At 44.2% G+C, this 20393-nt stretch overlaps 1 protein-coding gene across 1 annotated transcript in view; it reads right to left on the bottom strand.

Annotated features, from left to right (window-relative positions):
- Positions 1 to 20393, bottom strand: part of TNR (tenascin R) — an 847456-nt gene that overhangs the window by 101160 nt on the left and 725903 nt on the right. The window contains exons 10-12 of the mRNA XM_069231566.1: positions 19706 to 19891; positions 2591 to 2680; positions 291 to 554 (exon numbers count right to left, since the gene is read on the bottom strand). Coding sequence (XP_069087667.1) covers positions 291 to 554; positions 2591 to 2680; positions 19706 to 19891 — 540 coding nt within the window. The remainder of the gene's footprint in view (positions 1 to 290; positions 555 to 2590; positions 2681 to 19705; positions 19892 to 20393) is intronic.

Below are 20393 nucleotides of genomic sequence, written 5' to 3'. Positions count from 1 at the left end.
AGTCTGCTTAGCAATAAAAAAAGTACTGTACTGTTTTATTAAATCTAGGTCATCTATTGCTAAATGCAATAACATTAAAGGTGCCTTGTTGCTCTGGTTACTTTGTACCTCTTTTGAATCTGCTTATATTTTCAGATTGCAAGGTTTTATATGTCACTTATTAGCTTCTCTTCAATCTTCTGCCGTCAGTCCTATCTTCTGATGCCCCGCTCTAGAGAAGATTCAGTTTGAGTATCAAGAAACACCATAGCATAATAACACATCTCCTTGTTACTACTTCTTTACAGTACCTGTGAAGGCGTCCACGGTGATTTCGGAGCTCTGCTGCCGACCCCTCTCTGCCAGCACAGAAATAGTATACTCCGTGCCTGGCTCCAAGTCAGAAAGGTTAAACTCTGATGTGTCCTCGGGCACCGTGACCTCGGAGGCCATGCCGGAAGCAGCTGTAAAGGTGACCCGGTAGTGATCAATTGGGCCCTGAGCCTTGGTCCATTGGAGAGTGATGGATGTCTCTGTAGATGCCGTCACCATAAGATCACGAGGACTGTCTAGTTCTGCGTATGGGATATACAAGCATGTGCAAGTTATAAATATCAGTGCCTACTACTTACACATCTGTGGGGCACGGTACAACTTACCATACCAAAAGTTCCTCCAACTTGAGAGTAAACGTGCTAGTAGCTAGTCCATCTTTACCTCATATTTCAGAATCTAGTTATCATGTCCCATCCAAAATAAACCTGTGAGCTGAGGATTCCTGCAAATACCTTCTTTGATATATTTGATAACATCCTCAAATCAGCTCTGTAGAATGAGTTGAGGTATGCCTACTAACTTGTAGAGACCTCAGTGCTGTATTCAACGCTATTGGCTAAAGGATGCTCCGTCACAGTCTCTTGGATGTTGCAGGTCTCCTGCCTTTTACTCTTTTTCATCCTTGCTTTTCCAAAGATCTCGCATTTGCATTCTATGCCAGCCACCTGATTTTTTATCAAGTGTCATACAAGGTACCTTGCTGCAGTATAACATCTACCACCCTCTCAAGAAGATTAGCAGAATCTTCGGCCACAACTCTATAATCCCACTCCTGATAGGATACAACTAGGCTCTCATATTAAAACAAAGCAAAACCAGTGCCAACCCCCAGGAATCTGCCATACAGGTATGGATAACTGCCGTAGCAGAGCAAGGATGCAATAGGCTCCAGTGCAATCAAGGAAAATGGCCCCTTTGACTGTTGGTGGGGTAGTGAAATTCAGCAATTACCAAGGTTTGATGAGCACCTCAGGGCTTTGGCCCTAGTTTCACTGCACCTGCTGCACCAATGGTAGCGACACCATGGATAAGGAAAGCTTTCTAAGGCTAAATTACTCCAAAACAGAACTATTGTCCCTTCAAACCAAACACATCAAAAACCTCCACATCTAGCCAACAACTCAGCCCATGATAGGAGTCAATCAATCACCCTAACATCAACACAAAACTTAGTAGCAATATTTGACACAATAAGGACTCTTCTAAATAGTAGTCACCTAAACCTGCCTATTCTGACCTTTGACCTTATCTCTTTGTTCATCTTACCAAGGTGGCATCAGAGTAGAGCAGCAAGCACTATGCACAAAAACACAGGTGCTGAAAATAGCAGCCACTTGCATTCTGGTCGTTGGCAATGTTCTTGTGGGCTCGTGCTAATTTTTTGCCTCTAACGGTGCTTAATAACATGAGTTGACATAACAGCATGATTTCAGGAATTTCGCTTAGCTAGTGTAACGTGAATTTGCTGAAATCACACAAGATTATGCCTGAGTAACACATATTTCACCAGGCCCTAGATGGGAACCACAAGAAAAAAATCAATGGTACCTTCCTGACCCTGGAGTCTCTCTTCTGGCCCTGTGAACATGTGGGTGATCTTCCAAACCCCTTGCGTGGTCTATAAAAGCACCTGTGGTAGATGCCCACATACGGCAGAAGTGGCATAATGCATACTAAGGATTTGATTTAGATCTCGGCGGACTCTGTCATAATGGTGACGGGTATCTCACCCGCTGAAATATAAATTCCATAGGGTATAATGGGATTTATATTTCAGCGGACCGGATATTCGTCACCGTTCAGACAGAGTAACCCATCTACCGAGATCTAAATCCGAGCCTTTTTCTTTTTGTGTACTATGGAACAGTGCATGGATATTGAAGAACTCTTTCTCTCCTAATAACAAGGCGATTGTCTGGGTCACCAAAACCTTACAGTACACACCCCACAATGCAAATTACAATAAAGGAACGCCGAGTATACCAATTATAAATCATGCACCTAGCAAACTCTCACAAAGAGGCCGACTCCTTCTCCTTCGGAAAATGTATTTGGGCTTTCTCTACCAAAAACGAAGTGCGTTTGGAAGACCTAAGCACACACAGATTAGGACGTTACTTTGTTTATTTCATTTCTCTCATTCCGACAGTGCCAGGTAAAATAGGGTGCCTGAACCCCTGAACCATGGCACATTCATGTTACAGCCCCATTATGAAAAATATATTGCTTATTACTCTTAAGTTTTCCTAACCACAACCTGCTGTGCTTTACTCACCTGTCCTAGCATTGATGGTGGCCGGCAGGCTCTCCTGGTCATCAAGAAGTCCAGAAATGCCAATGCCATACTCTGTTCCTGGCACCAGATCTGCAAACAGGAGCAAAACGGCAAGGTGATGTGAGTGGGTGGCAATACCCATTGGTGGGTGGGGGGTAAATGTGAAGGATTTGGGAGTGGGAGGCAATGTAGGAAAGGGTGATGGAATTGAAAGTAATATGATCACATACCAGGGTCACTGGGGACCTAATTCTCTAGCCCTTTGATTAAACAAACCTAATGCATGCTGGAAGTTGAAGTCCATCTTTGAGGTACAGAGTTCTGCCAATCAGAGAGTACCCTACAGTTCAATTCAACTCCACACCTGCTCAGTGACGATTTTCGGGCTATTTCTCTGAAGTATCAACAAGGGGACAATTATCTCTCTGAAAATACTTTAAATAAATAAGCACGAGGCCCTGCCACCAACCATTTTGTTTGCAAGTCCTGTTCATTTTCCCAACTAGGGCCTGCTTTTCTCTTTTCCAGGCAAGACTTAGGGCCTGATTCTAACTTTGGAGGACGGTGTTAAACCGTCCCAAAAGTGGCGGATATACCACCTACCGTATTACGAGTTCCATAGGATATAATGGACTCGTAATACGGTAGGTGGTATATCCGCCACTTTTGGGACGGTTTAACACCGTCCTCCAAAGTTAGAATCAGGCCCTTAATCTCCTCTTCTCAAGGTAGTTCCCAGTCCTCTCTCTTGCTAGCCAGTTATGATCCCCTTTCCAGCAAACAACTGTTATTCACTCTCTTCCACTCCGTTCTCATCCCCTCTGGTATTAGCACTTCCCAGCATGCCACTACCCACTCTTGAGAAGTCTTCCCAGCTGACACCGGCTCTTTGCTTAGTGGCACATGATTTTTTCCTCCCCAGGCTCCATTTTGTAATTATTGCTCCCTGCCTCTACCACTCATTTTGTCAAGAGTTGAATTATCCAGTTGATATTTTCAGCCCCTTTGCTCTTTGTTGGTCATTCTCTGCCAGGATGCAGATCACTGGGAGAGTTTTCCAACAAACCAGAGGACCAGAGATGTGTCCCCCCCTCCCGATAGAGCCAACTCTATTGTACAGAGTCTTACCTTGAGGACCTGGAATAATTCTTAAATAGATTGCTTTAAATACCGTTTCCCTTTAATTTATTTTTAATACGGGTGATATGTGGGAGTCTACAACAGGAAATTTGCAGAGAAATGTTGTGTTTATGTTTCATGCAACATCCATAAAAAAGCTTCTTTCAGATTAAAACAGGGCCTTACATATGAGAAATGGGAAGGGGTCACAGATATTATTTGCAGTAATGTTAGTGAGCTGCTGCTGTGTTGCAATATTGAAAACCCAGGTCTCTATCCCTGAATACTGGATGTAAGAACTTTAGAATTTAGAGGAGTGTGCCTGTGTACTGTCAGTGACCTGGCCAAAAACATCATGAGAGGAATTAAACTGTTGAGGACAGACATATTGAAAAGCAGTATAATGCTGCCCAGAAACCAAAGTTGCTGTGCTGGCTTGTGCTAGTGGGGGAGACCATTGCAGAGCCACATCTACTAAACCATGGCACTGATGCGTTCTTCCCAAGCCATAGCGCACAAACAAGATGCCTAGAGCCATGCATTTAGTGCAAAGGGGTGTGAATGATATCTAGAATAGGCTTGAACTGGAAGGGTATCCTTCCAGTATAAAATACTAGGCTTAGACATTCTTTAAAACTTTTCCCACATTATATGAGCTGCAGACCTCAAGGGGTGGGTATTTTTGGTGCAAAGTCCTCTCTACCATCGTTAGTAGTAAGAGCTTTGTTTCACAAACCACAGATGGTAGTGTGGGAACAATCATGTAGCACCCATTGGACACTCCCTTGATACAAAGTAACTCAAAGTAGCAATAAGTATTTTTCGCATTACTTCTAGTCATTTTCCAGTGCAACTATGTTCTGCTAAAAATAAGTATTTTATAAACACTCTGCAACTGTTTCCATCATTTCTTGTGATTTCGGACTGGCATTGATAAATCTGCCCCTTGATCTTTTACTTACCCCGTGTGTAAAAAATATAACGGAGATTGGAAAAAGTGAGACATTAGCAGAGAGAAATAATCTAGAAAGAAAGAACAAAGGAGAATTTAAACTGGGGAGAGAGTGACCAGGAGCGAAAGAAAGTAAGCGACAGAGAAAGAGAGCGAGGAGCTAAAGATTGAAAGATAGAAAGGAGGCAACTGGGAAAAGGGGAGGGAGAGTCATGGAGATGGCAAAGGGGAGAAAGAGTGATAGTTTGGCAAAGAGAAGTAAATACAAGTGAAAAAAAGAGGAAGATGACATACAGATGGATGAAGTGATCAAAATGGAGCGAGACTAATGGCGAAAGAGCTAAAGATGGAGGGAGAGAAAGGGTGGAGAGAGAAATCTTGAGATTGATGGAGAGAGATAAATTATAGATTAGGAAGAGATGGTGATTGTGATAAATTGAGAGAAAGTCAAATGAAGAGCGACTGACTGGCTGCGAAAAAAGGAAAGAATTTGGGACAAAGGCAGAGAGACACACAAGGAGAGCAATGGAGTGAGATAGATGAGGCTAAGGAGCGCGCTGTATGGGCATGTTATAGCCACGCAGCAGAGCATTTCCATGGTGTTCCAGACCCCTCTTTGCTGAATAAGCACTTAGAGCAGAGGGTCCTGAAACATACACCATCACCGCAAAGTTACCATGCTACACATCAGAATCAGGTTATAAATCTGTCCCACCTTCTTTGGTATCAAGTGATGGTGGCCGCAAGTTGAGCATGTTAGCTCTCTCAGGGATGCAGAGCTGCATAAGACGTTCGAGGGACAATCTTTGGGCTGTGGCAGCTAGGTGGGGTTCTTTTATTTATCTCTAAAAGTCTATACCAGTCGATGTCTGCCTCTTTGAGACATCCTACACTGAAATAAGTGGTGCAGTTGCATGCCAGCCTTCAGAAAAAAACAGCCGCTGAACCACATGCATTGGGGCTAAAAGTCAGCAGCAAGGACTGCAGGCGCTTAGGTACACATAAGGATGCTGCACTGGTCACCGTCTGACCTTTAAATGATCTTTCATAGTCGAAGTCTGTCACATAAATGCCTGCATGGCTCAGGTCTCAATATCATGAAGAGAAGATGCAGGATGTGCCCTCAAGACAGTGTGCCTAGTGGGGATGTGATTGTCCCCTTCATGATGGATGGATGTGTACCTCTGGCCTGAATTACCTCAGGTACCTGAGGTAACTATGAATATATCTGGTATCCTGACTTTCTTTTGGCCCAGCAGCCACAAACTCCTGTGTGCGTGTTGTGGTCCAGCCTGATATTGACCATGACACCCAGGGGCTAGCTCTGAAGACAAGGTCTGCACGGTACAAGTGCATTCCTTAACTGACACAAGGCTACTGTGTATGTCTCTGGGACATGTACAGTGAGTGGTAATGGTAACATACTGCTTTTTATTTTACAGTGGTTGGACATTTCCTTTTTGCAGGCTCTAAGAAAGAGCACAACGCCTTCTGCCCCACTTACTTAAAGTTCTGCTTGTTTGCGTGTCATGTCCAGCCACAGAGATAAGATCCCTCTCTGTATGTCACGCGCAGTTTGTGTGTGCAATGCATGCTAGCCAGATTCCATATTGTTGTGAGTGTGTATATGGTTTAGTCAGTGAGAGCCTTCTTGGATTGCCCCTGTTTTGATATGGAAGGTGATGATGTTGAGACAGCTTCTGCAGACAGTGGAAGTGCATTGCCTACATTCCTAAGCTGCAGGGTGTAGTCAGTGCTTAATTTGTAAAACACAAAAAAGTAAATGCCAGGGCTCTCATCAGAGGCTACTGTAGCTTGCACCACACATTGCTTCTGGAAGTGGTGCCAATGATAATATCAACTACTAACAACCACACTCCTACAAGTGTGACTTTTCAGACTACTGAAGCCCCCGCTAAGCTGTGAGAATGGCTTGGATGTTGGCAAAAGTCATTTTTAATGTATACTGAATTAATAAACAGCTGTTGTTATGCTCATCTCTAAATTAGACAGACAGTGCGAGCACATAGCAGACTTTTGCAAGCGCCTGGTGTTGGCAATTAAGTGCCAGTACTGAGTACCGGAAACCATTGGTTCAAATTAAGCACTGGGCGTTGGTCCACACATTGAAGCAAAGGTGAGATACAGTATTGCTTTTAGAAATTCCATGTGGCAGTTTAAGAAGGGGTCTGCTGACTAATCCTTCATGAGCACTGCAAAGTTGGTGATTTTAGAGGGAAGGGTGTTTCTAGGCAGAACCTGGGCCTTTCGTCTTTCCCTGTGTGTTCCATCCAGGAAGACTAATGAAAGCCAAGTGCAGGACTTCATAGTTATTGTGCTCATGCTATGGACACACCTGCTTGGAGCCTGCGCCATCACAGCTAGCCCTGTGAGCCATCACCTTACACAAATAATTGTCTTCACTGCAGAAAGAAGATGAAGGTATGAAAAATAAACTCCCCAAACTAGTTCCTGAACTGTGGCCAGTGGATCCATTTCCCCTGCCTGGGAAGTATTTATAAATGTGGGACCCAAAACTTCCCACTTTGCATCAGTTCCAAACAGTTTCATTGACCAGGGACTCTGTAGAGTACACAAAGAGCTGTTGTGATCCAGGAATGGTATCATTGATATCTAGTATTCCAGAGGCAAGTGGACATCACCTGAAATCTGATCCTCTGCAAATCCTGCAGGAGAAAATGTGGGTCTACCTGAGACCTGGGTGCCAGCATGCTGTAGAGAGGAGAAGGATGCACTTCCCCCACAGCAGCTACCTTCCTGAGGAGAAGCCCAGCAGCTGTGTCCGGTAAAGGAGCAACCCAGAAGAAGCAGATGGCTACTGGGTTGCCAAGCAAATGTTTCCAGAGCTGCCCTTTGTGAACCCCCTGTCTGACCAAGAAACCAAGTCTGTATGAAATGATCCAACAGAGCATGCACTCCAGCTAGTGCTAAATAAAAGAAGGGTAAACTTTGCAGGCAGCCTCGTGCCTTGCTTTAGATAGCCATGTGAATGGTAGATAGTAGCTTGAAAGTGGTCAGCAATTATTGCCTTTTTCGTGAGTTCCTTAGGTACTGGGATGTTCACGGATTTATATTTTTAAAGTGTACTGTCATGTTCAAAACATGTTGGTGTTATGGTAGCCTAGTGTTTGCTGCTGCTGATGGCCTGCTGATCCTGATATTTTGGAAACCAGTGTTCATGGCTGAACATCTGTTTGGTCTGTGGGTCAGGAAGGGTTCATGGCACAGTTTTGGATAGGTTCAGTACCTTCCAAGACAACCTGAGCACACCAGAAGGGAATCAGATAACTCTTGATCAAGGCTCAGAGGGGGTCTCTAGTAATGTGCATTCTATACTTCTAAAGTGTTCCTAGGGAAGATCTCAATCCATTGGCATGATGTTTAGCATGATGGAGTTAGAGGATAGGAATCTTGTGGGGGCTAGAAGGATAAAGGAAGATATTTAGCTTCTGGCAGATGACAGACAATTGCCAAGAGTTGACAGATGTCCCATCCGTCATATAAACAGTGTATACAAATACATACACTCTAAATATACATTTTTAAACACTTAAATTGGGTGGAAGGTGTATCTGTCAATTTTGTAGGACTATCTTGCATTCACCCATTCAAAACAACCCTCAAAGTTTCTTTGGTTGATGCAGGAGATAGCTGGATCAGCTCTGTGATCACCACTTTCCCATATTTAGGTAACATCAGCAATTTACAGTGTGCAGTGGGCAGGCATTTCTGGACTGTTTACTAAGGATCTCCTGTTTGGGATGCTGTTGTCACATCAGGCACCCTTCAGCAATCAAAGAGTCATCTGGAGCAGAACCATGTTTCATGCCTCAGTGACTCACACAGAGCTTTGTCAACAGCCTCCTGACGTGCAGTGCCCCTACTATTATAGTCTGGATTAACATGCATGTGGACACAGATGAAAAAGCACCTAGCTCCCTACACTGAGAAAACAAAAGAGGTGGGCAGAACGTGCAGTTTCGCTCTGGAGAATTCTGCTGGGTTACAAAAAGGTCTGCTAGATTCTGCAAAGTTCCACTAATCGGTGGAAATATGCATGTCGCGCTGCTTGAGCTGCAATATAGCACCAGTAGCACGAGCAGCGCTGAAAAATGAGACCATGCATTGTGCAAAAGCGTGACCTTTTAAGTTGATTTTTCTGCCTCTCGAGTGGAAAATCTACTTGTACAACAGCATATCTACTTGAAGAGCAGCCCTTTCAGCCCTTGCAAGCACTCGTGACAGCCCACGTTAGAAAATGACACTATGGAATGCCAAATCTCACTCGCTTGCTGGAACCTCACTGCGAAAATTCCACCATGAGGTGATTGGTGGAACTGGCCGGAACTCCACATTACAACAGTAATGTGGAGTTGCCAAATTCCATCAATTCCATTGGTGGATGAAGCATTCCTTCCGCTCCTAAAACCCATTCATCTGGCAAATAAAACGCTTTTTTCAATGCACTCAATCAATGCTGGGTGCATACCAGCCATTGTGACACATGCAGACACAAGCACTCACGTGCATGCGCGCCCACACACACACATACACACTAATGATGACAGACATTAACATTCATATAGGCCTTTCGGTACTTTGGTACTGAATAACAGATGTTTTTTCTTATCCAAACTAATGATGCTCCTTTCATTGATCTCAGAGGAATGAAAGACTGAGTGGACATGACAGGATTTAAACACAGATTCCTATACACACATCCACACACACACGTCCACACACACACTTATATGCACATTTTCATGCACACACACTGCTGTGAATGCAAACTCACACACTGCTGTGCAAACTTACATGTTCACACACATATTCAGGTGCACACTCACATGCACATACACCTGCTCTTATGCACACACGCTTAAATGAACACTCTCATGCACACACACCTGTACATTCACATATGCTTGCACAAACACACACCCATGTGCCCCCACACACACACACACATTTATGTGCAAACACACTTGTGCACACACTGACTCAAATGCATATACTCGTGTATACATACGCTCACCCATGTGCTCACACGTTAACTGAGACACACTCATATATGCACACACACAAACATACACACAGGTGCACACATACCTACACACACTCACGAACAAACACACATACACACACAATCAAACAGCATTAAAGACATTTTTGCTTACAGTAGAGGCTGTACTTTTTTCTGTGAAAGTAGAGCAGCAGCCCGAATCATCAATCCCTGGTAAAACTCGACCACCACCAACCCACTGCTTGAAATCAACAGGCTACAGGGGATGCAGAGACCTGGCTACAATTTGGACCAAGGGACTTCAGGAAGAAGGGAGCAGGGTGGTTGCCTATGCCAACAGCCCCAAATAGCTGACTTAAATTAGAGTCTGACTCCCATTTCATTCATCATACCGATTTAGATCTTACCTACGCCCCGTCCTTGGGCCTGTGATGATGTCAGGGGAGCAGTCACCGGACACATACTATAACTCATGCCTGAGAGGGCACGACCACTCAGTGACCAGAGACGTGTTACCTGTCTGATTTTTTATTTTTTGGGGGGGAGTGTTCCCTCCCCTCCTCCAAAGAAACGCTCCTGGCTGCGTGTGATTTTTCCCGATCTGCACTACTTCATGCAGTAGAATAAAATGCATTCTGCTTGCTAACCCCAATCACTGAGAGCACGAGGAGTCCTAAACGCCTGGCACTTGCAGACATGTGTGCCAGCACACCCTAGCCTAAAACCAACTCCAATCCTCCGCCTGGCACAACTGTTTGCAGCGGTGTCTACCCCGTCCATGCTTCACGCTGTTAAATCTCAGAAGAGCAGAGCGACCACAGGTTCCCCGTGCTCTCTGCCCATCTCATTATACACCACTCAGAGTTCCCGCCATTTTAATAATTGGCACTGTGCAGCACTGTCCCCCTGGAGCCAAGAGCCTCAAACACATCTGCACGCCATGTGAAATGAGGGAGGGAGAGAAATGAAACAGTGGGGGGAGAAGTCGGGAGACGAGGGCTGGGAAGAGATGTGGGAGCTTAAAGGTGTGTATGGGGAGGGAAGGAAGTGTATGGCAGTGGTAGGAAGCAAAATATATATGAACAGGTTTAGAAGAAAGTGAAAAGGCGAATAACACGATGGAGTGCAGAAGTGATATTACCCCAATATGATACAAGTAATGATGAGCGAGAGTGACAGGGTGAGAGAAGAGGAACGATGACATGAAAAGGAAGGGACAGAGAAAGAGGAGGGACTGGGGTGACAAGGAAGGGAAAGGAGAAGCACACAGTGGTAGGACCAGACAGCAGAGAACGGAGTGATGGAGTGAAAGGCAATGGTGGAGCCGAGTGACAGGTTGTGAGAGCGTCAGGGTAGCGCACTTTACAAAACCTACAGTAGGAAGTAACAGAACAGAGACGGGTGGAAGAGTCCAGAGTGGTGAGGTGTGAGAGATGGAGAGAACTGAGTCAGAATGAGAGAAAAAGAAAAAAACATGTCATAGGGTGAGAGTCAAGAAAAGTCCTTATAGGGTGTGAGAGACCTTTGCTACATCTGGCCCTAAGAGAACTGAGGGAAAGAGAAAAGAGAGCAGGTTAAGACAGAGTGAAGGGCAAGAGAGAAGGAGAGAACTGAGAAAGGAGTGAGAGTAAGTCTACTGAGTCATATATAGAGAGAGAAGGGATGAGCAGAGTGATGGGGTGAGATAGAAAGGGTACAGGAAATATGTTTAGAAAAAAGAACAAAGTGATATAAAGAGGGTAAGGAGAGAGCCTGGTTATTAAGTAGAAGTGAAGATAATAAAGAACCACAGTGAGAGTGCAAAGAAATGACAGCAGGAATGGAAATGTGTAGAGAGGCAGACGAGGGCAGCAATGGGTGAAGAAAAGAGGGGCCATAGTTCACAGACAGTACGGAGGCTTAAAGTCAAATCAAGCGTGAGAAGCAGTAAGCTGACAAGGCTGGAGTGAAAGCTGTAGGAGACGGTGGAGATAGGAGCTGGAAGACCGAGGTGAGAAATAAAGGACTATGTGATGGGAGTTAGAGAGGAGAAGCTGAGTGGAGAACAGAGAGGTGGAAGGTGTGAATTAGAGACGGCACCCGGTGTGTTGACAGTGGAAGACGTGGAGCGAGCGTAAGAGGGCGAGTGCACGGAGTCTCAAGCTAGAAGAACCGGGTGTTTATGAAACTGGAGGAGAAAGATCTCTGTGTGAAACTGATGCTAATTTTAAGGGAATAAAGCAAATTCTAAATCGATATTACGGATATATGAATACGTTTTTGAGTAGCTACATAGCTATAATTCATGCAGTAGGTGCAGTGGCACCGTGGCCCGTAGTGTGTGAGGCCCTCCATTCCTCAGGTCCGGCTGTCTTTTTCGACGTAACTGCAGGGGTATGGAGACAACTTACCTTGCTTGTATTAAGGTCCGTGGCACCCTGCCCGTGCCAGTGCTGGCCCCAGCCGAGACTGTTGCTATTATTTCCTTGATTCCCCCACACACCAAAAAAAAAGAGTAAACACTGAGGAAGGCTTCAGACAGATCTTCGGACAGCCATTTAAAAAAAAAAAAAAAAACTGCCACTGGCGAAGGAAGAATGGCTCTCCCTTCCTCTCTGGGCCCCCGGCGCCACTGCACCGGCTGAACCCCTGATAATTACACTCCTATCACATTGGAGCTGTTCGAGTAGCCTGTTTTTCAATCACTGATCGTCGTGTCCTTCTTGTCTGGATGTGATTTAGTTCGGGGCATTGCATTTTTTTGTTTTTGTTTAAGTAGAGCAGTAGTAAAGGTTGCAAGAGAGGAGATCAATGACTAGTGAAGAGGGAGGCCTAGAGTGAGGGAAGGAGAATCTCAGAGATCATGGGGGAAGAGGTGGAAAGAGAGTGATGGAGAGGAGGGAGGGAGAATTTGAGACTGGGAGGGAGAGAGGAAAGGGAAGGGGGAAGACGGAATGGAGAGAAGACGAGAAGCAGGAAAGATAGAGAGCGAAGGAGAGAGAGAGAGTGTTGTAGATAGGGCGGTAGAAACAAGAGTTAAGGCAGGCAGAAAGCAATAGAGGGGAGGTAGGGAGATGGAAAGAGAGATAATGATAAGGAGGGAGAGGGAGATGGGGAAAAAGAAGTACAGAAGGGTCGGCCAGAAAATAGGTCTGCTCACCAAAATATAAGTGGCCCCTATCAGTGACTATAATAGCAAAAAAGTGGCCCGCATTTGCATATCAGGACTGTTTTGAACTTGTAGGAGTTTTTATGAGGTCTGGGAGATTGCATGCATGTGTGCTTGCTGCAGGCAATGTTTGTGGTAATATCAGGGAGGTCAACAGTATGGACAATTACACAGATTATTATGTCCCGGGACATGACATCCGGTTCCTCCCCTCTACCTCTGCGTGTGGCGCTGCAATACTGGCAACTGTCTCTGAAATACACGCACACTCCTGCCACATTCCCCCGAGTATACCACTGCGGGGATTACCACTTACTCTGGGCGCGTTAACATCATGGCAATTAGCAGCGTGGGAACAACCTGAACCACTGACACACAGGACTGTTCACGGACGGGATGCTAATGTCACACTCTGATTGTATAAATATCCATGGATTGCCTGACAATTTATTTCTAATACATGCTAGCATCGAACACTATGTACACCAGTACTGGGCACCTGAAGGGAAAGAACCGAACACACACAAACTCCTTAAGGCACTGCACACTATGGGCCATGGCTCCCACTTAATTAGATGGCTATACCGGGGAATCAAAATACACACAGGGACCTTGCTGGTGCCTCTGCATAACAAATGGGAGGCTGGTTCGTCCATTGGTACTACCGTCAAGGAATTGGAATTTGTACTGATGTTCCCTAAAACAGTGACCTGCAATGCTAGGTTCAAATTTTATTCAGTTCTCTATCTTTCACAGAGCATATTTCACCCCACGCCAGATAAATAAGATGTTTCCTGGCGATGCAGCGGATTGCCCCCGTTGTCACAGGGTGGGGCGGACTTGCTTCATATGCTCTGGCACTGTCCAGCCCTGGCCAGATACTGGGAAGAGACAGCCCGGTCCCTGATATATCTTACAGGAAATTCTCACTGGCGAACCCCTGATTCCTGCATCCTAGGCCTTTACCCTCAGCCCAAAAAGGCGAAGGTATCCACTCTGTTCACTGATCTGGCATTGCTACTGGCCAAATGTTTAATAACAAGATGATTGAATTCTCCCATGCCTCCTCGAGTGGCTCACTGGAGGGATGGGGGTTGGCGGAGAGTGGTGCACTGTGTAGGGAAGAGTACAGAGGGCTGCGCAAAACACCTAGTGCTCTGGGGTGGGATATGCCATTAGAAAGACTTGAGGGGCAAACAATGGTTTGGGGTGAAGAAGAACGCTAGACCCCCTCCATAACCTGACATACTATAGAGAACATAAAGCTAACTGTACACCATGGGCTTTTTAAGTGGAAAAGTCTCGGGTCTGGGTAATCGACCTAGCCTTTACTATAGCTTTATTTCATGGGTGGGAGGAAGAGGGTTAAGGGGGAGTTGATAGGAATGCAACCATGCTACCCCTCGTTGATGTCTTTGAAAACAGTTAAAGTATGATACGCAATAGATCCTGATTGTAAGTTGCTATGACATTATTCAAATTTGATAATATGCAATATGACTGTTGTTACAATACGGAAATGCAATAAAATGTGTGCAGAAAAAAAATCAGAGAGGTCAACAGTATAAAGCAGGGGCCATATTTACTCATCTTTCACGCAATGCAGTATAGCAAGCAAAGTTGCTGCACTGCATTGCGTGAAAGGAAGAGAACAGAAATGCTCCATATTTACAAAGATATGGTGCTCTTCTGCTTTCTGCTTGCGCTAGCGGACTGTGTGCTCCCTAGCGCCAATGCAGGCACCATTGCAACATAGTGCACGAATGCCAGAGCTACAGACATGATTGTGTTTTTCTGCAGGTAAGGACAATTTCATGCACAAATACAATCCTTAGAGGCATTTTCCTCTTTTTCCTCTTTCTGTGTGTACTGCAGAATGAACCAAATGAGGCAAGTGGAAATACCTAGGAGGAAGAAAGATATTTCTCTTTGTTACACCTCACTTAGAAAGGTACAACATTTTGATGAATTCCCAGGTTTAGATGCCTTTGAGAATCTGGGAATGAGCCCAAATCCGTAAGTGGATGCATGGGAAATTCATACTCTACCCATCCCATGTTGAAATGCAACTTCATGCAGAACAAGCAGCTACCTTGTGTTGCATTTGTTTACAAAGCTAAGCAAATCATGCCTGACGTCACTCTGTAAATATTACAAAAGACATTGTGTTTCCCTTGCGTCATCTTGGGTGACCCAAAAACAACACAAAGGCTTCTTAAATCTGGGGCTAAACCTCTAGCCGATAAAAAAAAGTCCCACAAATGCTAAATTAAGGGCCACACACTGACCAGCCTTTCTGGCACTTCTAGATTGCCCTCTCTGAGACAGAGCAGGAGATGGAGAGACAGTGGAAAGAAAGAAAGAGAGGAGAGAAAGGAAGCGCAGGAAATTGATTAACAGAGTATGTAAGTGAGAGCGGCAGTCAGAGGGAGGAAGTGGAACTAGGGAGAAAAGGGCAGGTATTTGTAAAAGTGAAATGTGAATGTGCAAAGTGATGCACATAGTGAGGCATTCCGAAATGAAGAGAGCGAGTCCATGAGCTGGCTAGAGGCTGAAAAAAAGGAGGCCAAGAGATGGCAGAGTGCAGACGCTCAGTGAGGCCAATTCCGTCTGAAGTGACAGTATAAATGAATCATATTTCTAGGCCTGCTCTCACATTCATGTGGTCAAAATAGGCAGGCATTAATAACTGAAGGTGCTCTCTTGAGTCGGGGGCTGCTTCGCAGCTGCGGCAGTCCCTATACAGCTTCGCTTATATCTTCACATCTCTGAGCTGACATCCACTTATCAGGGACCCTGAAATTTATTTTCATCCAATTCTTTCTTCTTCTGTCTCAGGGTTATTTTTGTGATGGGCTCAATCCAGAGATTGACTTCACAGAGTCTGGTGCCAGGGCCTCTTGCCTCTCGGGAGAGTCTCTGGTTAGTCACCACTTCACCCCATCCCTCTCGCTTCATCATCACAAGCTTCAGGTCTCTTTCTCTCTCTTTTACAGGTCTTTTTTCATCTCTGCTTTCTCCCTTTTGATGGTCTTGCTTGACAGTGCAGCTGTCATCGGACAATTATGTGAGAATCACAAGAGCAGGACTTTCACTTCACCCACATGTTTGGTGCTAGGAGTACATGTTTTAATTGACCAGAAGTTGTGTGCTTCCACAAAAAAGTGCTTGCCCGCCACATAGTTGTGATCATTTTGGTTATTCACCCAGATGCTTGAGGTTGACATTTCAGGGACATACACATGACATTGTAATGCTATTAAAGTGCTTAGATAATTAAATAATTTATGGTGTTTTTCTCAGCCAGCAACACAGATGGGAAGAGGGCAGTCATTAACCTACATGGATGTTTAGGTCTGGCTTGATAGTGCTGATGTCACCTAACCTTTTAAACTACATAAACATTTTTCAAAGCCAGACTTATTGGCATTGCCAATGCTCTCTTTTATTTTCTCCCTTTACCACTCTTACTCTGGCTCAGAGTCCCAGATTGGGTACTAGTGGCAACCACCAGCACAACTTAATAGGTTAACTAAATTCTGAAAATAAAAAAATGGGACATTTATTCTTAGTATTTCTTACTATTTTATATAGCACAAATTAACTGGTGCTTTACATGAGCAACAGACTACTTTATACACGGTCATTTTTTACATATAAGGCACGAGGAGATCAAGTAATTTGCCAAGATTCACAGGATGAGGAGCTGACACTGGACTCAGACCTGGTTCCTCAGTTCCAAAGTCGAACGCCCTGGATGTTAGGTCACATTTTGCATCAACCCAATGGGCAGAGAATTACCTAATTGACAAGGCTTATCATAAATTCCAACTTCTACATATGGCATCATATTTGTTAATGGATAGTCATTTTGCGAGGGGCTGGTAACGAAGTCTGAACTGGAACTCAAGAAAATTTGACCCTCTCTGTATTCCTTCGACCCTCTAAAAAAACTAGGATGTGCTAAAATCACTGAGATTTGACAGAACAGTTTATGAAAAACTGGGACCAATCTGGTAAATCCAGAAGCCTGGTTGCTCCAACTACAAACACTGCATATATTGCACTATCTAGCAAAAGACCAGAAGCAAACACAATGTGGGAAGTTGGTCACCCAGAAATAAAACATAAAAATACATCAATGCAGATGAATTACCTTTACACCAAGATTAATTTCAGCTGATTGTCAAAAACGGACTGTTTGCAGCGGTCATCACCAATCACAAGGGGTCAAAACTCTGTGCTGGTCGACATTTCCTACAATAACTGTACTACCCTTGCGCCTTAAGACCACATGTCCAACTCATCTCTCTTTTCTAATCTAACGCCTTCTCACATGAAGTATTACACACTTAAAATACTCCTCACCTTATCATCAGGGATTTTCCTCACTAGGAATACTTCTCACCTTCTTTCTTGCCATGCTCCTCAACTTCCTAAGTAGAACAGTCTTTGCATTCCCACCTTGGGCCCTTACAGTCTCACCTGAAATGCTTCTCACTTTCTCATATAGAACATTCTTCACCTTTGCACCTAGAATACTCCTTATCTTCTTATTCAGACTACTTCTTTTCACACTCAGAATATTTCTGATATTTTTGCCAAGTACAATTCTCCCCTTTTCACCATGAACACTTCTCACGTCTCACTTGGAACGCCCCTCAAGTTCTCACATGGAATACTCTTTGCCTCTTATCACCTAGAATACACTTCTGCCCTAGAATACACCTAAGCTAGAATACTCCTTACACCCAGAATACTCTCCACTTTTTAGTGTGGAATATTCCAAAAGGTATTAACAAGAATACTCCTCTCCTTTTCATTATGAATACTCCTCAGCTAAAAGGTTCTTCTCTTCACCTTAACATTGGAAAGACTCCACACATCCTTGCCTTGAATACAAAACATCTTCAGGCCCAGAATAATGCTCACCTTCTAATCTGGAATGCTGTTCACTTTCTCATCTGGAATACTGCTCATCTTCAAGTCAAGAATACTCCTCACCTTCTCATTTAGAGTACTCTTCACCACAGCACTCCAACACACCAACACAAATTGCCTTGTCACATGAAATACTCCTGACCCCCTCACCTAGAATACTCGACACCCTCTCAATTGTATAAACCCATCTTCTCAACTGTAACTCTTCACCTTCTCGAATAGAGTTCTACTCTGTTAGAATGTTCCCTACTTTCTTGGCTGAATATTATTTCCTTTCTCTTATGAAACAGTTCTGGAAATTTCACTTACCATAAGCCTTATGTTTTTATCCTAGAATACTCCTCAACTTCTTGCTAGAAATACTCCTGACCTTCTTTCCAAGGCTACTGCCTACCTTCTCACTTAAAACTCTTCCTCCAAGATGGCATAGCTAATGGGCAATTAGCATTAATGCTTGAAAGAAAAACTGGCCCTACTAAGCTGGGTGAATAGATAAAGGCTGTCATAATTGGGGTCCTTCGGGCCCCAGAGAGCCCTAAGCCACTCAACCGCACTCCCAATTCCACCTGATAGGTTGTACTACTTAATATCGACCCCAGAATATTGACTTATGACAATATTGTGGACAGAATATCTAGGGACACAATATTAGGCCTGGGAGTACTTTTAATTACGCTGAGTATTCAGAGTAATTTTGGTAATTCCATGATATGTTTTGATGCAGAATTTCTGCTAATAACGAAATTATGATCACTCAAGTAATTAAGAGTAATTTGGGGGAAAGAATCCTGCAACATGAACACATTTGGGGGTATGAGCAGCTGCTTGTGTTGCTGTTTATGTTCTGTTGCATTTAGCGCTATTTCCTTAGAGGAAAATGCATCCTTGCGTGCAACGAGTGCTAAATGTCGGGAGTAAATTGGGGAAAAATCTTACCCCAAGTGCACATTTAGTGATAGTGAGCAGCTGCTCATGCTCTATTCATGTTCTGTAGCATTTAGCACTATTTATTAGCACCAAATGTATCCTCACGTTCATTTTGGATGTGAGGGGGCATTTTTGTGTTAAGAAAAGAGAGCTAAATGCAGGGTTATTCTTCTCACATAATTCCACAGTCTCACACATTTTTTAGGTAATTCCGCATCAGTATGCTACACAGAATTATGTGAGTTATGCCCACCCCAACAAAATATTGAACAGTAAATGCATATAGTGAAGTATAGACTTATCATTCCTACCTCAAAATCTACGCACCTTGAAGATATAATCTCCAAGGTACATATCTGTGAAGTTGGGTATAGAAAATCTATTCTTACTTACATGTTGGTACTTCGATTTCATTATTTTGTCCTCTGTGATATCGTTATTCTGTTTTTGATATTCAGGGTACACACCCACCTGCTGCACTAATGGTAGCTATGTTTTGGATTTCTCCAAATTCTTAGCTCTGAAAAGAACAGATTCCTAGCAATTCCCCTTCCTAGAAAATCACAGCTCTTCTAGTACCACACAAACGCCACCACACCACAAACATATTCTTTAGGTGATGTTGTTTGGGATAGGAAGTTATTGGCAATAGTATGGCCTCCAACAAAGGAAGGCTGAGTGTTCCGTCCCCTAAGTGATCTGACACCCAAGGCACCACAGAGAGGGATGGAGAACATGTTTTCATGAGGAAGGCTTGAGGTAGTGTTTCAACGAACAAACTGTGAGTACATTTCAATTTAAATGTATGGCTCAATATATTCGAAAAGGGGTTTGTAGCATATGTATTACAAATCACAAAGAAATACAATCTAGAAAGGAATAAAAGGGTTGCCAGGTGAATGGTCATTGTGAAGAGAAATTGTTGAATTCTGATGTTCCATTGGATTCTATTTAATTGTGGACAAATGAGCCCACAGTGCTCACCATTGAGGGCAGCTTTGGTGGTGGGTCCAGCATTCTTGGGCACCCTGAGCTCATGGTACTGCTCCCCAGCCAGCGTGCTGTAGACCACCTTGTAGCTGCGCACCTCCGTCTCGCTGTTGTCCCACTCCAACTCCAGGCTGGATGACCCCCTTGCGCCCACACGCAGGTTCTTCGGGGCATCAATCTCTGGGGCAAAACACAATAAAGCGAGCAGAGGACACAATAAGAGATCCATACTATCCCTAGCACCATAGAAGGAGACATTGGCCAACACTCTCTTTCATGCCAAGGGACGCTAAAGCTGGCTGGTGGTTGCATGAACTGGAGTCCACCTCAAAAGCGTTGATGTAGGTTTGTTTGTGTTAAGCCATTGCTTGATTTGAAGTGCTGGTTGGAGGTGGGGCCCACCAATGCTCATTTATGGGGACTGGTGCTTTGGTTTTTACCCACCAGACTTCAAACCAGGACAAAAGGGAAAAAACACAAAAGGAGGAAATGAGGACAAAAAGAAAGACAGAAAAACTATGTAAAAGGGCGAAAGCAGGGAAGAAAAGGAATCTGCATGAGTGAAATGAAGGGGCAGGGAGTGTGATGAAGACTATACAGTCTTGGCATTCTGCACCTCGACCTTTGAATGCATTGGCCACAGTGTTTTGGGAAGCATGTAAAAACTTTGAGCACTGGCCCT

This window comes from Pleurodeles waltl, chromosome 4_2 (genome assembly GCF_031143425.1).
Source record: "Pleurodeles waltl isolate 20211129_DDA chromosome 4_2, aPleWal1.hap1.20221129, whole genome shotgun sequence".
NCBI classification, from domain to species: domain Eukaryota; kingdom Metazoa; phylum Chordata; class Amphibia; order Caudata; family Salamandridae; genus Pleurodeles; species Pleurodeles waltl.
This window is presented reverse-complemented; position numbering and strand designations above follow the sequence as displayed.